The sequence below is a fragment of the Triticum dicoccoides genome, chromosome 4A (genome assembly GCF_002162155.2).
Source record: "Triticum dicoccoides isolate Atlit2015 ecotype Zavitan chromosome 4A, WEW_v2.0, whole genome shotgun sequence".
Lineage (NCBI taxonomy): Eukaryota > Viridiplantae > Streptophyta > Magnoliopsida > Poales > Poaceae > Triticum > Triticum dicoccoides.
In genome coordinates, this window is record NC_041386.1 from 672,987,055 (window position 1) to 673,008,112 (window position 21,058).

Here is a 21,058-nt window from a genome sequence, read left to right on the forward strand (position 1 = left end):
CTCTGCCCCCCAATTAGTGATTCATTGTTATTGAGCCTTCCTCGCCTTCCCTCTCTCTCCAATCCCCTATAGGCTACCCTGACGCCGGTCCTCCTCCAGCAGCGGCACGACCGCAAATCTCTTCTAATGAGGCCATTCCGCGGAGCACTGCCACAAGGCGGAAAACATCAATGATGTCTAGCGGCGGGGATGCGTGCACCATGAGGCGGCACCGGGTTTTAGATCCATTATGCACGACGGTCGAGTCAAGATGACGTCGTAGGTAGCTATACACTGTTGAAGACATTTTCTTTTGAAATGAAACTATTGAAGATGAGATGTTTACAATAGATGGATCGATTGATCCGTACAGTACAGGCAAGAGCTAGCTGCACGTAGGAACCAGATGTGACATGCATGGTTATATATCTCTGACTGCTTGGACGTGAAATGAGGCTTTCTTTTATGTGAAAAAGACAAGAATGAACCACAAACGATACACGTAGGTAGGCACGTCGCGACGCAAGTTGATCCTCCTTGCAAGTTCAAAGCAAAATACAAGTACGCGATGCCATACGTACGACGACGCGATGCCGGCGGGAAACACGTATACGTACGTGTAAAGAGCTAGTGTCTGTTTTCCTTGTACCGTCGGGACTCGGTTGCCGATTCGAATCCGACTGGACTCGACTCGATTGCCTCCGTCCGTCTCGGCGTACGTGTGGATGCTGCATGGGCCGACTCGGACCTGAAGCTGTCCATGAGAGTACATATAATAGGACATCTAGCCACCTCCCTTCAATCCATCAAACCAAACCACATCCAGCAGATCGACACACACGGTACGACCAACCTCCATCGAACAGCCGACGTGATCGAGGTCGATCGACAAGCTTAAGGTAGCCGGCAAGCCAGCCAACATGGGCTGCAGCATGAGCCGCCTCCTCAAGGCTACCGTCGCTCTGGTCATACTCGTCCTTCTCTTCATGCCCGGGGCCATGGCAGCCGCCGCCGCAAGCTTCGACGCCTCGCGGGCACAGCAGCTGCCCCTGCCGCCCGGAGAAGTGCACGGGCCGGAGAGCGTCGCCTTCGACGCTCAGGGCCGAGGCCCCTACAGCGGCGTCTCCGACGGCCGCATCTTGAGGTGGAACGGGCCCGAGCTCGGCTGGACGACATACGCCTACGGACCAGGCTATGACAGCGAAACGTGCACCACATCCAGGTTTGGCACCGAGGCGGACATAGAGAGCCGCTGCGGCCGCCCGCTTGGCCTGCGCTTCAACGAGAAAACGGGCGACCTCTACGTGGCCGATGCGTACAAAGGGCTTATGCTTGTGCCACCCGGCGGCGGGGAGGCCACCGTGTTGGTCGACCAGATTGATGGCATGCCGCTGCGCTTCACCAACGGGGTTGACGTCGATCAAGTCACCGGTCAAGTCTACTTCACCCACAGCTCGATGAACTACGACAGGTCAGAACACGAGATGGTCACCAAGACGGGGGACTCCACGGGCCGCCTTATGATGTATGATCCACGAACATCGGACGCCACCGTGCTCCAACCTAGGATGACATACCCGAACGGCGTCTCGCTCAGCGCCGACCGCACGCACCTCGTGGTCGCATCTACCGGCCCATGCAAGCTGCTGAGGCACTGGATAAGAGGGGTCGACGCGGGCAAGTCCGAGCCATTTGCCGACCTGCCGGGCTACCCAGATAACGTCAGGCCCGACAGAAAAGGAGGTTATTGGGTGGCGTTGCATCGTGAGAAGAATGAGTTGCCCTTTGGCCGTGATAGCCATCTTCTTGCGGTCAGGGTCGGAGCCGATGGGAAGATAGTTGAGCAGATGAGAGGGTCAAAGAAAGTCAGGCCAACCGAGATCATGGAAAGAGATGACGGCAAACTCTACCTGGGTTCGGTGGAGCTTCCTTATGTCGGCGTAGTAAAAAGGAAGTAGAGAGAAGTAGAGGATAGTATCTATAAGATGGCTTTTAGTTTCTTATTATTCTTGCGACTAAATATAATGCTCCAGTTTCTTTTTGTATCAGGCAAACTATTGTAATCCTTATGTTTATGATCAGACCCTTTGTTTTTTTGCTTCATTTTAATGCTCGGCATGATACTGATGTCATTTACTGCTATGCGCTAGAGAGATGCAAACTTGAAGAGACGGACGTAGGATGGTTCTTCACCGCTGTGACAGTCCCGGCGACCTCTACCCAGTTCAGTCGCCGTCATCTCCGGGTGGTCCTCGAGCTTTTTCCACCGGCGTCGATCTTTGGCATGCTCGTCTCGAGCATCCTAGCACTTCTTCACTTCATCAAATAATGAGAGAATTTCTTTTTCATGTAATAAAACGGCCGCTCACTCATGTGAAGCCTGCCAGTTAGGCAAACATGTTCGCCTTCCTTTTAGCTCCTCTTCCACAGTTGCATCTTTTCCGTTTGAGTTAATTCATAGCGATGTATGGACATCTCCAGGACCCAGTAATTCTGGTTATCTTTATTATCTCGTCATACTGGATGATTACTCTCACTTTGTGTGGACATTTCCTCTTCGTAGGAAATTCGATGTTGCCGCTACTCTCATTGCATTCTATGCTTATGTCTCCACACAGTTCGGGTGACCCATACTCGCACTTCAGACCGACAACGGGAAAGAATTCAACAATCTCACCATCCGCCATCTCCTTTCCACCCACGGCACCGTGTTTCGTCTCACGTGCCCATACACCTCCCAGCAGAATGGTCGTGCCGAGCGCATCCTATGCACACTCAATGAGTGTGTGCGCACCCTTCTTTTCCATGCCTACATGCCTTCTCGGTTTTGGCCCGATGCCCTCGCCACCCCCACCCTCCTCCTCAATCTCCGGCCATGCCGTACGCGCTGGAACTATGCGCCTCACCATCTCTTATATGGCACTCCTCCCTCCTATGATGGTCTCCGTATTTTCGGTTGCCGTTGCTACCCCAACACCACCGCCACCACCGCTCATTAACTAGCTCCTCGTTCCGTTCCATGTGTCTTCCTTGGTTACCCGGCCAACACTAAGGGTTATCGCTGCTACGACCCTGTGTCTCACCGTGTCATCACGTCACGACACGTGTACTTTGATGAGCTTGTGTTTCCCTTTGCTCAGGAACAGGTGGTGTCGTCTTCCCCTCCCGCGACGGGCTCTCCTCCGCGCCGCCGCTAGCTGCCGGCTTTGGGTGCTCCGGCACCCCCGCCCGCGGCTTCCTCCTCCGGATCGGGGCCCTCTGCGGCTCCCTCCTCCGGCTCAGCGCCCTCGTCGCCTAGAGCCCCGTCGACGCCGCCTACGTCGCCCCGCTCCCACGCCATGCATGCTGGGCCGCCGGCTGGGTCGGCCTCTCCTGGCGCCGCCTCCCCTGGTGCGGCCTCTACGGGCGCGGCTTCGACCCCGCCTCAGTCGCCCCGTCGGGTGGCTTCCCCAACGCCACGGCCTCGACTCCCGCTCGGTCCGCCTCTCCCGTCGACGACATGGAGGCCACTGCCTCTCCCGTGGACGCCGTGGAGGCCACGGCCTCACCGCCACCCGCGGCTGCTCCGACGGCCAGGCCCGTCACCCGTTCGCGCACCGGGGTTTTTCGCCCGAGTTCTCGCTATGCGGATGACTACGTCTGCACCGCCTCGACGTCCGCTCCTTTCCCGCTGCCGTCCTCGGTTCGGGCCACTCTCCGCAACCCTCTCTGAATGGCCGCCATGCAGGAGGAGTTCGACGCTTTGCAGCGGAACCGGACTTGGCAGCTTGTTCCCCGTCCCCGGCACGCTAACGTGATCATCGGGAAGTGGATCTTCAAACACAAGCTTCGTCCTGACGACACTCTGGATCGCTACAAGGCGCGTTGGGTTGTTCGTGTTTTCCGGCAACGCGCCAGTGTGGACTTCACCAACACTTTCGCTCCGGTTGTTAAGCCCAGGACGATCCGCACTGTTTTATAGTTAGCGGTCTCTCGTGCCTGGCCAGTTCATCAGATGGATGTCTCCAACGCCTTTCTGCATGGTCATCTTGAGGAGCAGGTCTTCTGTCAGCAGCCCACGGGGTTTGTTGACCCGGCGTGTCCTGATCATGTGTGTCTGCTCTCACGCTCATTGTATGGGCTCAAGCAGGCTCCTCGTGCCTGGTACCAGCGCATCACAGCGTTTCTTCACCAACTCGGCTTCCACTCTACACGCTCCGATGCTTCGCTGTTTGTTTATCACCAGGGCACCGACACGGCGTACTTGCTGCTCTATGTTGACGACATCATCCTGACGGCATGCACTTCTGAGCTCCTTCGCCGGCTTACTGATCGTCTCCGTGCTGAGTTTGCCATCAAGGACTTGGGTCCGTTGCACTACTTCCTCGGTGTTGAGGTGGTGCATCGTCCTGATGGTTTCTTTCTTCATCAACGGAAGTACGCTCATGAGCTCCAAGGTGACCATCGACACGGAGTTCGAGGGCGCGCTGCACAGCCCCGTCGCCTGAAACCAGTAGAGATGAGCGTACGTACCCGGCCGGGCTCGGACCTCCGTCAGACTCGCCCTACGTACGTGACTCTGAACCATGGCCCGACTCGGACCTGTACTAGCTTTCCATGAAAGTACGTATATATAATAGGACCTGTAGCTAGCCACCTCCTTTCAATCCATCAAATCAAACCATATCCAGATCCAGCAGAAGATCGACCAAGCTCCATCGAACAAGTACGTACGTACGTACCGATCGATCCGCAAGCTTAAGGTAGCCAGCCAGCGAGGAGGGTAGCCGCCAACATGGGCTGCCGCATGAGCCGCCTCCTCAAGGCCACCGTCGCTCTCGTCATACTCGTCCTTCTCTTCATGCCCGGGGCCATGGCACCCGCCGCCACAAGCTTTGAAGCCTCCCGGACACAGCAGCTGCCCCTGCCGCCCGGAGAAGTGCACGGGCCGGAGAGCGTCGCCTTCGACGCTCAGGGCCGAGGACCCTACAGCGGCGTCTCCGACGGCCGCATCCTGAGGTGGAACGGGCCCAAGCTCGGCTGGACAACATACGCCTACGGACCGGGCTACTACAGCGAAACGTGCACGACATCGAGGTTTGGCACGGAGGCGGACATAGAGAGCCGTTGCAGCCGCCCGCTTGGCCTGCGCTTCAACGAGAAAACTGGCGACCTCTATGTGGCCGATGCATACAAAGGGCTTATGCGTGTGCCGCCCGGCGGCGGGGAGGCCACCGTGTTGGTCGACCAGATTGATGGCATGCCGCTGCGCTTCACCAACGGGGTTGACGTCGATCAAGTCACCGGTCAAGTCTACTTCACCCACAGCTCGATGAACTACGACAGGTCAGAACACGAGATGGTCACCAAGACGGGGGACTCCACGGGCCGCCTTATGATGTATGATCCACGAACATCGGACGCCACCCTGCTCCAACCTAGGATGACGTACCCGAACGGCGTCTCGCTCAGCGCCGACCGCACGCACCTCGTGGTCGCATCTACCGGCCCATGCAAGCTGCTGAGGCATTGGATAAGAGGGGTCGACGCGGGCAAGTCTAAGCCATTTGCCGACCTGCCAGGCTACCCAGATAACGTCAGGCCCGACAGGAAAGGAGGTTATTGGGTGGCGTTGCACCGTGAGAAGAATGAGTTGCCCTTTGGCCGTGATAGCCATCTTCTTGCTGTCAGGGTCGGGGCCGACGGGAAGATAGTCGAGCAGATGAGAGGGTCAAAGAAAGTCAGACCAACCGAGATCATGGAAAGAGATGATGGCAAACTATACCTGGGTTCGGTGGAGCTTCCTTATGTCGGCGTAGTAAAAAGGAAGTAGAGAGAAATAGAGGATAGTATATATAGGATGGCTTTTAGTTTCATATTATTCCTGCGACTAAATGTAATGATCCAGTTTCTTTTTTTTATATCAGGAAAACTATTGTAATCCATATTTTTATTAGCAAACCATTTGTTTTTTGCTTCATTTCAATGTCAGCCAAGTCACCGATGGCGTGTACTGCTATGCGCTAGAGAGATGCAAACTTGAAGAGACGGACGTAGGGCATGTCGATGGAGCCGATCCACCGCGACATGTTCCCCTCCACCACCTCGCTCACCGTGGAGTCGCTGAACCCGCGCACCAGCACGGCCACCATGCCGTTCTTGGCATCTCCGGTGACGACGAACCTGACAGCGCTCATGGAGTTCGCCATGGTACCGTTCTATTCCCACTGTTTTTCTCTGTTCAAGCCCACCTAGTACCCATCCTGGTCGCCTCTGTCGGGGCGCACGTTATCCGGGTACCACGGCAGCTCGGCAAGCACCACGGCAGCTCGGCAAGCTATTTTGTTCTCTGAATATCAAAGATTCCTGAAGGCGAGATTTCCACAAATTATATGCAGAAACGGAACCCTCTATAAGAAATACATATACCATGACTCATTATTTAACTGTTTGCAATTTCTGAGAACTCTAGTGTGATACTGTACCGAATGCTTTAGCAGGTGGAATTATAGCCTTAAAGGTGAACATGTGATTAGACCCAACAAAAATTGTCACCCTCGTCTTGTCTCACTAGGGCAGACCTAAAATCATCATCATCGGCATCCTTGTTATCATCATCATTACAACTCATCTTGGCCGAAACAAAATTTAATATTTTCTTTTACAATAAGCCTAAAACATATATTTTGCATAAAATGACAAGACTTGCAAAATTATTAGTTTTAATTAAAAACCATATTTGGGTCCTATGATAGAGCAAATACCCATTCGTCTGCCATCGATGACCTCCGTTGACCCTATGGCCGACCACCCCGTGGGCCAACCCCCCCTCCCCCCGGTCGTCAATGTTTAGTGGCACCCCACTGCCCACGGAGGCCCTTGTGCTGCCAACCGCCTCGGTCTGCTCCGCCCTCATTCATCGCCACCGGCTCAATCAAGGGGATTCAGTGGGCAAGCGACCCATCCACTGCTGCCCCTTGCGGGAGAAGGGAGACACCAAACCACGCCACCCGCCACGACAACGAAGAAGGCGATAGGGTGCGGCCGCGACCGGTTCTTCCTCCACCACGAAGGCCGGAGCGGTCCGAATTCATGACAATGGAGGAGCTAAGTGTCCTTGCAGACGACCGAGATGCCAATAGAGATTGTTGCACCGCCGTCCGCCGAGAATGCCTCGCCGCCATCACGACCACCTCACCGCCACTTGGACCGCCTCGTTGCCCCGAGTAGCCGCCGCTAGGAGCGCCCCACCACCTCCCGTTCGTAGGCCAAATGAGTTCCACTATTTTGGTCAACTCCTTGCGCCCCAAGTGCAGTCTCATAAGAGAGATGTGAACCCTAGGTCAGGCCTAGACCAAACCGGCCGGGTTGCTCTCTCTCTTTTCGCCAGTTTTGCATGGATGACTGTGAATGATTTTTGAGGGGGTCTATTAATTTGTGGGTTGTCGCGGTGGACAAATGAGTGAGCAGCGAACCATGGCCTCCTAGTGGACAAATTAGTAGTATATATGTGCGCGTGAGGATGACGCATGAATGGATAAAGAAGATGGATGTGTGTGCACATTAGCAACAAGCAACAAGAGAGGATCACCGTTAGATTTGGACGTGCCGCGCGCTGAGATCGGCACATGAGAAGGTTCAATCCGTGGGAGATAAATTTGACGAATGAGCAAGGAATCGATCCACGAGAGGTGAGGCTGAATGGACGTCATCATGGGGCGTAACGATTAATTAATAAGAAAGAGAATGAGAAGCCCAAAATAAAACAAGGCAGATCCCACCCATCGTAGACGTGGACGTCTGAGATGAGGTTAGCAAGGGACCAATCTGTGGGACGCGATAATTGTCCAATGAACAGGAAGCAATCCGTGGGTAGACCAGCGAGGAAACGGTGAAACCACATCGACTTCCCCCGACAGCTCATTCATTCCTCCCCTACCCACACCCACACCACATCGGCGCCGCCCCATCTCCCTCCATCGGACCTCGCCGCCGCCCCCTCCCCTCGAGCGAGGAGGTCAGGTGTCGTCCCCAGATCCGTCAAGGGATTCGAATTGGAGCTCTCCATCGCTCGCGCCCCGGACGGAACATCCGTCTGCTCTTGCTCGCCGGCGACGCCATGGAGATGGAGGTTCCTCCGTGCGTTTCTGCTTGCTCGGACTCGGGACGCCGCTGCTCGTCAAGGTAACTTCTCTCTCGCCCGCCCATCTCCATCTTTGATCTGTTCCTCCCCAACGCCATTCCTTTCCCTTCCCTCATGGGTTTCCTTCCTCGGAGCGCAAACACCACCAGCCAGCGGCGGCCATCCACGACGGAGTACAGTACAGGACGTCCTCCTCGACGCAGCCGTCCCTTCTTTGCCAGCCCCCTGCCCCCTCTCCGGCGATGTGGACTGATGATGACTGCTTCCTCCTCCCCTCCTCAACCCCCAGATCTGGACCTTCTGGACGTGGATGTGGTGAGCTTCCCCTCTCCACCCCGCCTCTACCCCAAATCTCATCTTTTTTGTTGCAATTGTACCTACTAGACAGACACAACTACACGTTTTCCTTCCACTTGTATGATGAGTACCTACTAGATTAATTTGTTCAATTTCTACTCGAAGAATTAACTTTGTATTTTTTATTAAAAAATAGAGGCTTTGCTTTATAGCAATGTGAGCCTGTTAGTTAGTACTTAGTTTGCTTGTTGTACCAAGTGTCAGGGTCACTCAAGTCAGTGACATATATAGAGAAAACTGCACCTTTAAGATCGATCACACTCCCTCCATTTTTATATACAAGGCCACAAACTCAAATTACAGGTACCAAGGTAAAATTTAATACATGTTTTGCAATCAAACTTTTCTTTTCATTTACTGGGATAGTTAATACACCGAATGCATGCAAGAAAACTGAGTGGAGGATTAGAGGAAGTAGTTGAGTGTCATTATGACTATGCATGCAGGTATTAAACAAGTTGCTAGTACGAAGAAACATCATTAATTTTTACCTCCATTAGTGTTGGTGGCCTTGTATAGATGCAAAATGTATATTTTATAGTGGCCTTGTATAAGTAAATGGAGGGAGTATCATATATCCATGGCACCTTGTGTCCAAAGACAAGGTTTTCCATCACCATTAGGTAAAAATTCAATTCCTTGACGTGCCAACCTGAAATAGGGACACTGTCACTTCAAAAAACACATAGACAACAGATGGAAATCTGGATCCATATATTGATGTAAATAAATACCTGATAGATGACTAAAATTTTGGCAAGGCAAGTTTATCTGACTTGTTAGTTTTCATATTGGTTGCTTTTTCAAAGGGAGGAGATAATCACATTTGATTGTGTAAGTATCACTCAATCTCTTGAGGATTGAATGGATGATGTGATTATATAGCAGAGTTGATGGTGCTAGACTAGATGTGTGGGAAGGAAAATATAATCACTTTTTTGGTTTTCTTAAGTTTACCCCCAAGATCTGATTTGCAACTGTACATACTGGATTGGCACAAGAGCACATTTTGGTTCCATTTTTACATGATTAAAACTGGAGCATCACGTTTATGACGAAAACACATCACGTACAGTACATGCTTTTTACTTTTATGCAGCAATTTTTCGTTCAAGCACAAAACTTAGATTAATTTCTATGCAGTATTTTTTGGTTCACGTACAGTAGTATCTTAATTTGTTCAATTTCTACTAGAAGAGAGATAGGTTAACTTTGTGTAGTTTATGAAATTTCTAGAGGCTTGGCTCCACAAAAATGTCAGTATGTTAGTTTGCTTGCTACCAATGTGGTATCAGTTGGTTTGTGATGTTCAATGCCGACTTATTAGTTCTGTCACTGGTTGCTTTTTCCAAAGGGAGGAGCTAATCACATTTGATTGTGCAAGTATCAGTCAATCTCTTGAGACTGGATTGGTTGATGTAACAGTATAGTAGATCTGATGGTACTAGATGCGTTAGAAAGTATAATCATCCTCTTTCCTTTCTTGGTTTTCTTAAGTTTACTAGATGCTTTTCCTGAGTCTTTTGCTGCACCAACCCTCCACTCCCATTATTGAGCAGTGTGGTGGTCGACTATGAATGCATTGGGATGTTAATTGCCATGTCCGGTAGCCACTACTGCAAGTTGTACAACACGTCCTTGACAGCGTCGAGATGGCAAAAGTGACAAAGCACTCACTAGAGTTTTATGATTCGTTTCAAGCATTATAAATTACTCCCTCTGTACCAAAATAATTCTTTATCAGCTCTCAAGTGATACACTTCTTTACCTTTATGATATATCATCCTCTAATATATAACCAACAAATGAAAATGTTTTCAGAATGTGCATATTTAACATGTGGCTTTCCACTCATCTGCCATGATATATCTTCAAATTCAAAACTTCTAACTCTACCTTTACTACGTAAATGATATACTGTTCATAACTTGCAATGAAAAAAAATACCTTCAAATTAAAAAAATTATGTCGCTGACCAGTGACAGCCCAAAGTTGCACTGTTGTGGGTTAATTCCACAAGTTGTTTCTGCAATGCGGTAATTTTTTTGTGGGAATGTGGAAACGAACGGACGAATTGCCTTTTATTTATTCTCAAGTTAGATTTCTAGTTTTATTTGATTTGGGATTCCTTCCTGGACTCAGTTAATTTCACAGACTCCTACTTCTTCCATGTGATACTGAACTGGGGATTGACTTGTTTTATTCTGAATTTTAGATAAGTAACGAATTCACCGGTGCTGATGCTTCTTCAGTTGAGGCAGTCTGGTCTCTGGCTGCTACTGGAACGAGATGTGTGATGGCTAATATCAATCAGCTCTTCAAGACAGCGTGCGTACCAGGAGGGCAAAAATGCAAGGGTGACTGCTTGGAGTGGTAAACTTGCAGCAAGTTATAACTATAGCTTCAAACAATGCTTGTGCGGATTATTCTAGCCATATATGTGACAAACAATGCTTCTCCTACAAATTTCCACACCAATCCATCCAGCTATCGTTTATATTTTCTACTTCTGAAAAAAATAGTGACAAGCTAGCCTTCTCCATTAACCACTTTGTGTGTGCTACTATATGAACAGGTTTTGATATGGCTTCTCCCTTAACTTATGCGCGCGCTGGTGCTTTGTGTGCTTCCTTCTTCCCTTCCCGGGACGTCGCTCTCCCGCTGCTCTGACGCCATAGACTTACAAATGTAAGTATTTCTCTTGTCTCCACTTGCTCTCTGTTAGTGTCCTTTCTCTGGCCTTAATTTGCACATAAATTATTTCTTAAGAGGGTACAAAAGGACATGTCCTGCCATCCAACTTGTCTTCTTGAACAAATGAATCAAAATCCTTTGCATCACCTGAAGTTTCAAATTGAATGAATTTCGTTGGCCACCTGTATTTAGAAACTTTACCCTATGGAGTAGCATGTACCTTTAGTTTCCTAGAAGCCCATTGTGCCTAAATTGCAACTCACTTTCGAAAAGTGCCGACGGCAATTTTTGTGAAATCAGTAGTGCATTTTGCATCTTTGTAACTGTACATGTCATGAGGTCAACCTTAACACTAAAAGTGTTCTCTGTAGTGCCTGGAAGTTTAACTGATTATGCGAATCTGCTTCCATTCGATTGTGCCTCAAATTTAACAATCATTATTTATTTATTTTAGACACAGGAAAATGAAGAGAGAGATGCTACGGCTGTATGTTGATCTACTTTCCTTTCCTTTTGTTATACATGCAGCCAAAATTTTTGGATCAGGGCAGTTGCTTGACATTTTGTTATACATGCAACTGAGCCGGTCAGTTGGCGGCTCCCAGATCTATCCCGCATGGTCGCCATGATGATGACGACCTCCCGTCCACATATTTGTGCTCGTTCGACGACGCGACCGTCTCTTCCTCACCTCACCTCAGGCTAGCGGCGTCCAAATCAAGTGCATTCGTCAATGGCCTCGACAGAGATGCAGTCTGATTGCTCTGTCATGCCGTCGTGAAGGTACTCCCTCTCCTCTTTGATTTGATCCTCTCTCCTTCCCTTCCCCTTTCTTCTCTTATACACTTTCTTTCCTTCCTCACGTATGCTTCTTGGGTAGGCTCCTTCTCCACAACCACACACGGAAGCCATGGAAGCCGCATGTGCTTCTTCTCCATGGGGGTCAGTAGCTGCCGCCATGGAAGCAAGTCCTAGAGCTCGTTAAGGTTTGGATTTGGCAGCTCCACTCCCTCCCTACTGATTAACCTATGTTGGTTTTTGATAGTTTGCCTTAATTTTGTTGCTAGCACATGGATTTGCATGTATGCAAATAGTTGCTAGCGTATATTACACTAGCAAGAAATAAGTGGCTCTGAAGCTACATTTTTTTATCAGTCTAGTCTTCATTAAATCCAGACTTCATTTACATGTAGACGTATATTGTTTCTTTTGGTCGATACCTGCTAACTGGTGGGATGTGGATTAATTACGGCAGATGTTTATGTCAGGTGATGAATGTATCTGTGATGAATTTTGTGCTCCGTTTAGAGCACTCACTTGAGTTTGTTCACTCAAAATGACATCAAATTCTTGAGATCTAGTTCCTAGTCTCGAGTGGCAATGTGCAGCTTGACTGAATCTTTAATGTACTTTTTCTTGTACCTGTGTTGTATGACTAATGCTAGTGGCGGAATGAGCAGTTCAGATTGGTAGTAAGCTAACTAAGTATTTGGTCTGAATCACGCAATTTTACTTGCTGCATAATAGCACCATGCTTAGTTAGTATAAATTCCAACAGGGTACCCGCTTATGCGATCATCATTCTTCTTGCTGCTATATTTGTGGTTGCTTTGTGCAACCTTGTTATCTCTGTTTTTTGTGGTTGCGTTGCACAACCTTGTTATCTCTGTTTTGTTACACATGTGCTTGTACGTTGGTCATATGACAATTGTACTTACTACTATGGAGTAACACTTTATTGTATCAGTGCATCTACATGCATGTGAATGGTGCTTTCTTTTTGGTAGAGGTAACTAGTGTCGCTGATCTGCCAAGCATATGATTTCAGAGCATCTTGTCATCAGCGACCTACCTCCACTGGGACCTGACTGCCATCCGACAACACGTGAGCCATATCGGACGTTGGGACCTCCAGGTCCGCCTACATGGGTTGCGGTGAGCCCCTGATCTCTCTCTCTCTCTCTCTCTCTCTCTCTCTCTCTCTCTCTCTCTGCCCTTAGATGGTCTGGCCATCGAGCTAGTGTGCGACTGTTGTCGTCATGCTGTGTTTAGTGGTGGTGGTCTTTCGGAAACTAACATGATCTTGAGATTGTGATCATGTTTCTTGTCGATTAAACATGTCATAATACTTGTGCTTTGCGAGGCCATGTGTGTATGTGGCTGCTACCATGCTTTGCTGCCTATGCAAGATTCTGTTGTGCCTCGACAAATATGCTTCAGTTTATCCTTTTATGTACCTTTTTTGCATTGCATGTTACATGGTTTGGTAGCGGTCCATGTTCTAGCTTTGGTAGGATCCTTGCTTATGCTGGGATGCTGATTTGTTAATAATGGCTATCATCGAATAGAAAGAAAATGATTACCTATTAACTGGTGTAGTGTTGTTGTGCACATATAGATAGAACAAATGTTATCCTTGTGTGCTTTGGAGGGAGCCATCATGCATGTGTTAGAAATATTTATGATTAGTCTTGGATGGATATTTAATCTAGTTGCATGTTCGTGTGTCAATTGTTTGCTATGCTAGTTGAACAAATGGGTGCTTCTTTTAATTTGTTATGCTAGCTGAACAGTTTCTAGAGCTCAACAATATCTGTTATTTCTTGGAGCTAGGACCCGGCGTAAATCACATCTACTCTCCCCGGAGGTCTCTCCTCCTCTGACGCCTCCGATGAATGCTTCTTCTCTGACCACGGCCATGGTGAGCCACCCGCTTCGTTTCTTTTGCATGCTTACTCTCATTCACTGTGTTTCCATAACCATTGAGCCATGGTGATTGTATACTGGCCATTGCACCATGGACATTTCTTGGGCTGGGTTTGGGGCTGTGGTGACGGTGTCTGCTGTAATCTACATTTCTGTTTCTGTGGAATGATCGATGACCAAATTATTTTCCTTGCTATGGTTGTGGCTGCGTTGCGCCATCTTAATCGGTACTTCTGATTGTTACACATGTTCTGAATCCATGGTGCTCAGGGTCCCATGTAGTTCTTAAACTAAACTTGATGCTGAAGATGATCTTTGGAATAAACTAGATGCAGAAAATTATCACCTTCGACAAAACAAGTATAATCTTTGGCAACTTAATTCACATGTCGTCTCTGTTTATTACTTGACAACAAATTAACAAAGTGTATGCGACTTGGAAGACGTTTTAATCGACCACGGAATGAATTCACTTGTAATGTTGGAATATTTTTTGTAATTCCTGGCAAACCAGAATAGTATGCGAATTATTCACCACATAATTGTCACGCGGCTGGTTTGAACTCCAATACTAACATTTTGATTCTTGGGTGCAGAAGATAGACATGATTTCTGATTTCTGCCATTGAAGTCCTTAGTGGGCAGACCACTAGGGAGCTTGTTGAGATGTTCAAGGAGTGAGAGAGCTTCATCTTGCAGTGCAAAGCACAGGATGGAGGTCCAGAGCAGGTACCTATAGGCTACAAAGCATGGACACGGCTGGAAGTGCCGAACTGCCGTTCTGATACGGCAGGATACGGGGATACGCCAGGATACGCCGGGATACGCGAACTTTGCAGTATCCCCCGAATTTCGATTTTAAAAAAGGAAAAAAACACAGGGATACGTTTGGGACACGTGCGGGATACGTTTGGGACACGGCCTGGCCCAAAACAGCCTCGGCCCAACCCAGTATACCTAACCTATTTGCAGGAACTCCCGCACGCTCTCGTCTCAAGGACGAGGTGCTCCCTCCCAGCCTCCCCGCGCCGCCAGCCTCCTGGATCGAAGCCGCCTCCGCCTTGACTCGTCGCCGACGCCTGGATTCGACCGGCGATAGCTGGTGCTACCCCCAGCCTCGCAGGTAACCAAGCAGCCTCTCCCCTCTCCCCTTTCCTCGACCTCTTCCTCTTTTATCCTTCAGATTTGCTTGTGCTGCTGGATGTTGCTTGCTGGCTTGATGCTTGCTTGTGCTGCCGCTTATGCTGGTGGTGCTGCTGCTCATGCTTGTGCTGCTGCTGCTCATGCTTGCATTGTCTTCCAATTATGTCTTGTCTTCTAATCTTCTGTACTGTCTGTGTTTGATGTGTTTTGCAAGATAGATGCAGCTTGCAATGACAACATGACATGGGGGGATGAGGACCAATCAATCATCACTTGATAAAAGAGACACCAAATGGGGCATTACCCTCTATTATGATCTCTTTCTCATTAATTTTCTGTCTTAATTGTATATTATATGGCATATTTTTATTTTATTTTATATATACTCGCCGTATCCCCGAATGGCTGTTTTTGAAAAATGCCGTATCCCGTATCCCCGTATGCGTATCCCCGTCTTTCCGTCCCCGTGTCCGTGCTTTTTAGCCTATAGGTGCAATTGGTTACATCAGGCGGCGCCACCACCCCCATGGAGGTGGTGCGGCGCCTCTGCTCCAGTGACCACTTCTTACATAGGTAAGCCACTTAGTTGGTCCCGCTACTCCGCTTTCTCATCCACTCTGTGTGCCCACGGCAGTCCATTCGTGGTTCATTTAATTTCATGGCAATTTCTACGATTTTGGGTTGTGCTGATGGTCTATGACGCAAACACTTTCAATTCCATGGCAATTTCTAGGATTCTGGGTTGTGTGTCTTGTGATGATTCTGGCATAATATTTAGTGGCTTTAACCCTCAAGTTTAGTCCTATGAGTCTTTCTCTTTTGTTGTTGTAGTTGGCTGCTCTGTTGTTGTAGGTGTGGTTGCTTCGCACCACCTTGTTATCTATGTTTTGTTACACATGTGCTTGTCCATTGACCATATGACAATTGTCCTTACTGCTATGAAAAAACAATTTATTGTATCAATGCATCTACATGTATATGAACGGTGCTTTCTTTTTGGTACAGGAAACCAGTGTCGTTAATCTGCTAAGCATATGATTCCAGAGCATCTTGTCACCAGCGACCTACCTCCATTGGGACTTAACTGCCAGCCGACAACACGTGAACCATACCGTACATCGTCGGGACCTTCATGTCTGGCTATATGGGTTGCGGTGAGCCCCTTCTCTCTCTCTCTCTCTCTCTCTCTCTCTCTCTGCTCTTAGAAGGTCTTGCCATTGAGCTATGGGCGATTGTTGTTATCATGTTGTGTGTACTGGTGGTGGTCTTCCAGCCACTACCGGGATCTTGGGATTGTTTTCAGGTTTCTTTCTTGTCGATTAAACATGTCATAATACTTGTGTTTTGCAAGGCCATGTGTGTATGTGGCTGCTACTATGTTTTGTTGCCTATGCAAGATTCTGTTGTGCCTCGATGAATATGCATTATTTTATCCATTTCTATATATTTTTTTGCACCACATGTTACAGGGTTTGGTAGTGATCCATGTTCTAGCTTTGTTAGGATCCTTGCTTATGCTGGGGTGTTGATTTGTTAATAACGGCTATCATCAAATAGAAAGAAAACGCTTACTTATAAATTGTTTTAATGTTGATTTGCATGTATAGATAGAACAAGTGCTATCCTTATGTGCTTTGGAGGGAGCCATCATGCATGTGTTAACAATATTTCTGACTCGTCTTGGATGGATATTTAATCTAGCTATATGTTTGATTGTCAGTTGTTTGCTATGCTAGCTGAAGAATGGGCGCTTTTTTATTTTGCTATGCTAGCTGATCAGTTTCTGTAGCTCAACTTTCCTATAGGCCGCATCGGAGCTGGGACCCGACGCAAATCGCACCTACCCTCCCTCCTCTAACGCCTCCGGTGAACGCTTCTTCTCTGACCTACGGCCTAGGTGAGCCAATTGCTTCCTTTCTTTTGCATGCTTATTATTTTTCCTTGTGTGTCCACAACCATCGAGTCGTGGTAATTGTATGCCGACCATTGCACCATGGAAGTTTCTTGGGATCGGTTTGGGGTTGTGGTGATGGTGTCTGCTATAATCCACATTTCCGTTTTTGTGAATGACCGACGACCAAAATGTTTTCCTTGCTATGGTTGCGGCGGCATTGCGCCATCTTAATTGGTACTTCCGATTGTTACACATGTTCTGAATCCACGATGGTTAGGGTCCCATGTAGTTTTTAAACTAAACTTGATGCACATAATGTTTTTGGAATAAACAAGATGCATAAATTATCACCTTTGACAAAAAAGTGTAACCTTTGACTGCTTAATTCACATACTAGCTCATATAGTATTTTCTTCTATGAACCAATCCTGCTTCCTAAACTGGGTCCATGGTTTTTGGGGTTATCTATTTGTTGCTTCCCTTGTTGATGTTGTATTGCCCAGCAAAACAAATCAGTATGTTTAGAGGGTGCTTGGATACAAGGGACTATTTTTAGTCTGACTAAAAATAGTCTCTTTTAGAGGCTAAAGTTCCAAGCACCCCTGACTAAAGAGAGGCTAGGACTAGTCTTGAGGCTAAAATCTTTTAGTCATGGGAAACCTACTAAAATATGTATTAGCTCTCTCTCTCCTCATTTAATTCCTCTCCTTAGTTCTGGATTGGAGGGTTTGGAGGATAATAAATGCTCAATAACTAGATTTTAGTCTCTTTAGTACTTGGATCCAAGCATGGATGAGACTAGCAAGTTTTAGTCCCACTACTTTTAGTCATGAGACTAAAACGTATCCAAGCATGCTCTTAGTTTTATTTCTCCTCTTGCTCAACAAGGTTGTTAATGACCACTGATGAGTAGTATATAGTTTCAGCTACGAGTTTCCTTGATTTTTATTCGGCACTGTGACTCGTTGTTTCCCGGGCACTCAAATTTCTTTTGTGATAATCTCCAAAGGATTTGGGATCTCTAATGTTGCTCCGATGCCAGTACTTATAGTATATGTTCTTTGTTTGCTCCTTCATGAGTAGACGGATGGAACATTTGGGCTTAAGATCTTGCTGCATCTCTCAACACTCTTCAATCTCTTGAGCACTCTTCAGTCTGTTGAGGCTTTTGTTGCCAAGGGTAAGAAGCGAGCTATATATTTATTATTTACCATCTCTGGGTCACAATTTAGGACGTTTTCAATATTGACAGTTCTTTATTTGGAACTTTGACTATTAGTTCTATGAAAAATATGTCGCTTCAAATTGAACCAAATATTGATTATAAACATATATTTCAAGATAATCTAGTAGTATTAATGTGTTGCAGTTGGTATTTATTATATATTGATAGTCGTGATCGACCTTTAAATTCAGGTCCTGCATTTGGATCTTGTTGCCGCTGCTTTGGTTAGGCAGTAATTTAGAACTCTATAGCAATAGGCACGCGCGAGCCCGTACTTTCATGTCACGCTAATCAAGTATGAAGTATAGAGTTAGTTCATCTTGTGTCTGCAATGGCTAGCTTGCCTAGTTAGGGCTTGTATCTTATGTATATTAGTGCTTTTAATCCTCCGCTGATGTATCTTCCATTGTGGTCGATCCTTGCGGCTTGCCTTTGCATATTTTCACTGTTTTGTCTGTATGAGTTGTCTTTGCCATTGCATACTCATGGTTTTCATGTGCCATTGGTTGTTACAAGTCGCACTTCGAGTTGTTTATTTACTTTACTTAGTAATATTCCTTCCATGGGATGAGATTTTTGAATGGTGGCTGTGGTGGCTACCTCTTCCTTGGTTTGTCTTCTTCCTATATCCATATGCTTGAGATGGCCTGGCGATTGAGACATGGTTGATTGTGGTGCTGGCCACGGGATCAATGATCTAGGGTTTTGTGCTGTGGTAGTGGTCTTCCGGCCAATACTAACTTGTGTTTGATGCTCTTCTTGTTGAAATAAATCAATGTGCTAGTTAGGATCGTTTGCTACTGTGTAGGTTGTTTGTTTGGGTTTGATACTCATTCCAGAGAAGCTTTTTGTAGTAGAATGAGATCTTGTTTTAGTTATTCATTCAGTGTCAGCAGAAGTATTCTTACTTTTAAGATAACCACAATGATTTGATATTTTTAATCTGACTAGCTACTCAGAACTGCAGAACTGCAGCTCTTGTTGGTGAGACCTGGTGGTTGATGTCGTGGCCTCCAGCACAAATAATTGAGGTCCTGCTGTTCGATCATGTTGTTGTTGCTTTTGTTAAGCAACAATTTCTAATACGTCGTGTGAGACTGTTCTAAGAGTTCTTGGCACTCCTAGCTAGCTTGCCTAGTTAGTGCCTCGCATGTTAGGAATATTAGCGCTTTTAATCCTCCGTCGATGTATCTCCCTATGTGGTCGATTTTTGCAGCTTGCCTTCTTTGCATAATTGCACTTTTTCGTGTGTATTAGTTGTCTGACTTTGCGAACTCAGTGGTTTCCATGTGCCATTGGCTCTTACAAGATGCACCTTGATGCATATGCGAATTGTTTATTTGCTTTACTGTCCGACATTCTTTTCATGAGCTTGGCTATTAAACATCATTCTAACTTGACAGCCATTTCATATTCATGAAAAGGTTTCTCCTTTTGCCTTTACATGAGGTCGGTTGATGGTGCTTTGTAAAGTAGCAGTCATCTTTGTCTCATCTTGTGTTTTGTTGTTAGAGAAACCTGGCTCGGTTTCGGTTTGGATATTATTACAAGGGAGCATACCTAAAGAAAATAAAAACCAGACTTGGTTGTTTGTTTAGATTTGATACTCGTTTAGGATCCTGGCATGCCGCTGGCCAGGATATAGATCTTGATATGAAAGGGATGATTTCCTTAGACATGTAGACTGAACCATATAGATAAATTGGACTGTCAAGTTAATCTTTCTGTAAGATACTTGCATGAGTTTTTGCAAAGAATTCCAGAGGAAGTTCAATTTGTTTAGTAGAATTAGATAGTGGTTGTGCTAATTAATCATTTTACAAAGTGTTAATGATCCGCTTTGTGTTGCTGTGGTGATTGGTAAATGAGAAGGAAAACAGAAAAGCAAGGACAGTGACATACTCCAATGTGTTGTGATGTGAGTAATAAGATCATTTTCTTCGTGATGTCTCCTTTATAAATTCTAGGATTTCTGATGTACTCCCTTTGTATCTAAAAAAGTCTTATATTTTGATACGGAGGGAATATTGAACTGTTGCTGACTTGATGCATGCACTGTGCTTTCAGATGCATGGCAGTGACGGTTTTGCGCATTGAGATTGATGGTGCATGATGATGCCGCAAGGTGCCGAGGAGAGAAGCACCTCCTAGATCCGAGATTTGCAAGCACCAGATGGAATGGCAAGTCAAGCTGGCCGGACGTGTTAGTGTGTGCATTGTTTGTTGTCTGGTTGGTTTCTTGCAAAGTGCTAATTGTTGATATGGTGATGATATTATTGTGTGTAATTACATAAAACAAAATGTCTTGGCTAATGCCTGTTGCTCTCTTGGTCAGTCGGTTGGCTGGTTGTGTTGCCAACGGTTGGGCCTCATGAAGTAGCTAAACTAGTGTTGAAGGAAATTGAACTATCCTTGTTTTATGTATGTGTTGTCCCCATTGAATCAATGCAATGCAAAAAGTTTGAACAGCTGGTGGTGGTGGTGGTTGAAATTTCCAGTTACACACTGTGTGCATTTCTCTCTCAAATGGGGACTCTGGAATCATCTGCAGTTAGTTGGTTCAATCAGGATGGATGGCTATATTTCAAGCTAAATAATATTTTGTTGCTGGCTCATGAGCATCTGGTAGTGTGTGCTTTCGTGGCTGGAAGTAAATTACTCTACATCAAGAGGTATTGGGAAAGTATGCATCAGTCTAGTTATTTGAAACCCTGAACAACGGGTTTAAAATTTACAAGTTGCTGGACACAGGCGGACGATGAGCCGAAGAAATGAACAACCTTGTACTTTAGTACCGAAGAAAGAACTGAATTATTGGCCTGTATTTATTTATTTGTTTGTTTTTCTACTTATTTATTTATTTAGTTATCGATCTCCAGTAATGGGCAGTAATGGCTGGAGTTGTAAGCAGTAGCTGGCTAGCAAATAGAGTCGAGCC

General features: G+C 46.8%; 2 protein-coding genes and 1 long non-coding RNA gene across 17 annotated transcripts; all 3 read left to right on the plus strand.

The window, feature by feature from the left end:
- Positions 1-899: 899 nt before the first annotated feature.
- Positions 900-1,937, plus strand: LOC119289677 (protein STRICTOSIDINE SYNTHASE-LIKE 10-like). The gene has a single exon (XM_037568945.1). It carries the CDS (start codon positions 900-902, stop codon positions 1,935-1,937), a length of 1,038 nt encoding a protein of 345 aa, XP_037424842.1.
- A 2,816-nt stretch (positions 1,938-4,753) lies between these two features.
- On the plus strand, positions 4,754-5,791 carry LOC119289678 (protein STRICTOSIDINE SYNTHASE-LIKE 10-like). The gene has a single exon (XM_037568946.1). It carries the CDS (start codon positions 4,754-4,756, stop codon positions 5,789-5,791), a length of 1,038 nt encoding a protein of 345 aa, XP_037424843.1.
- A 2,045-nt stretch (positions 5,792-7,836) lies between these two features.
- LOC119287877 lies at positions 7,837-20,590 on the plus strand. Of its 15 annotated transcripts, none has more exons than XR_005140993.1 (15): positions 7,838-8,142; positions 8,251-8,416; positions 10,674-10,831; positions 11,034-11,146; positions 11,681-11,935; positions 12,033-12,138; positions 12,981-13,087; positions 13,766-13,853; positions 14,455-14,981; positions 15,216-15,574; positions 16,007-16,155; positions 16,791-16,898; positions 17,979-18,075; positions 19,993-20,038; positions 20,188-20,590. It is a non-coding gene; the product is annotated as an uncharacterized LOC119287877 (long non-coding RNA). The 15 variants fall into 15 exon arrangements; XR_005140991.1 differs by having other exon boundaries at positions 15,220-15,574; XR_005140987.1 differs by having other exon boundaries at positions 7,837-8,142; positions 14,455-15,574.
- Positions 20,591-21,058: the final 468 nt, after the last annotated feature.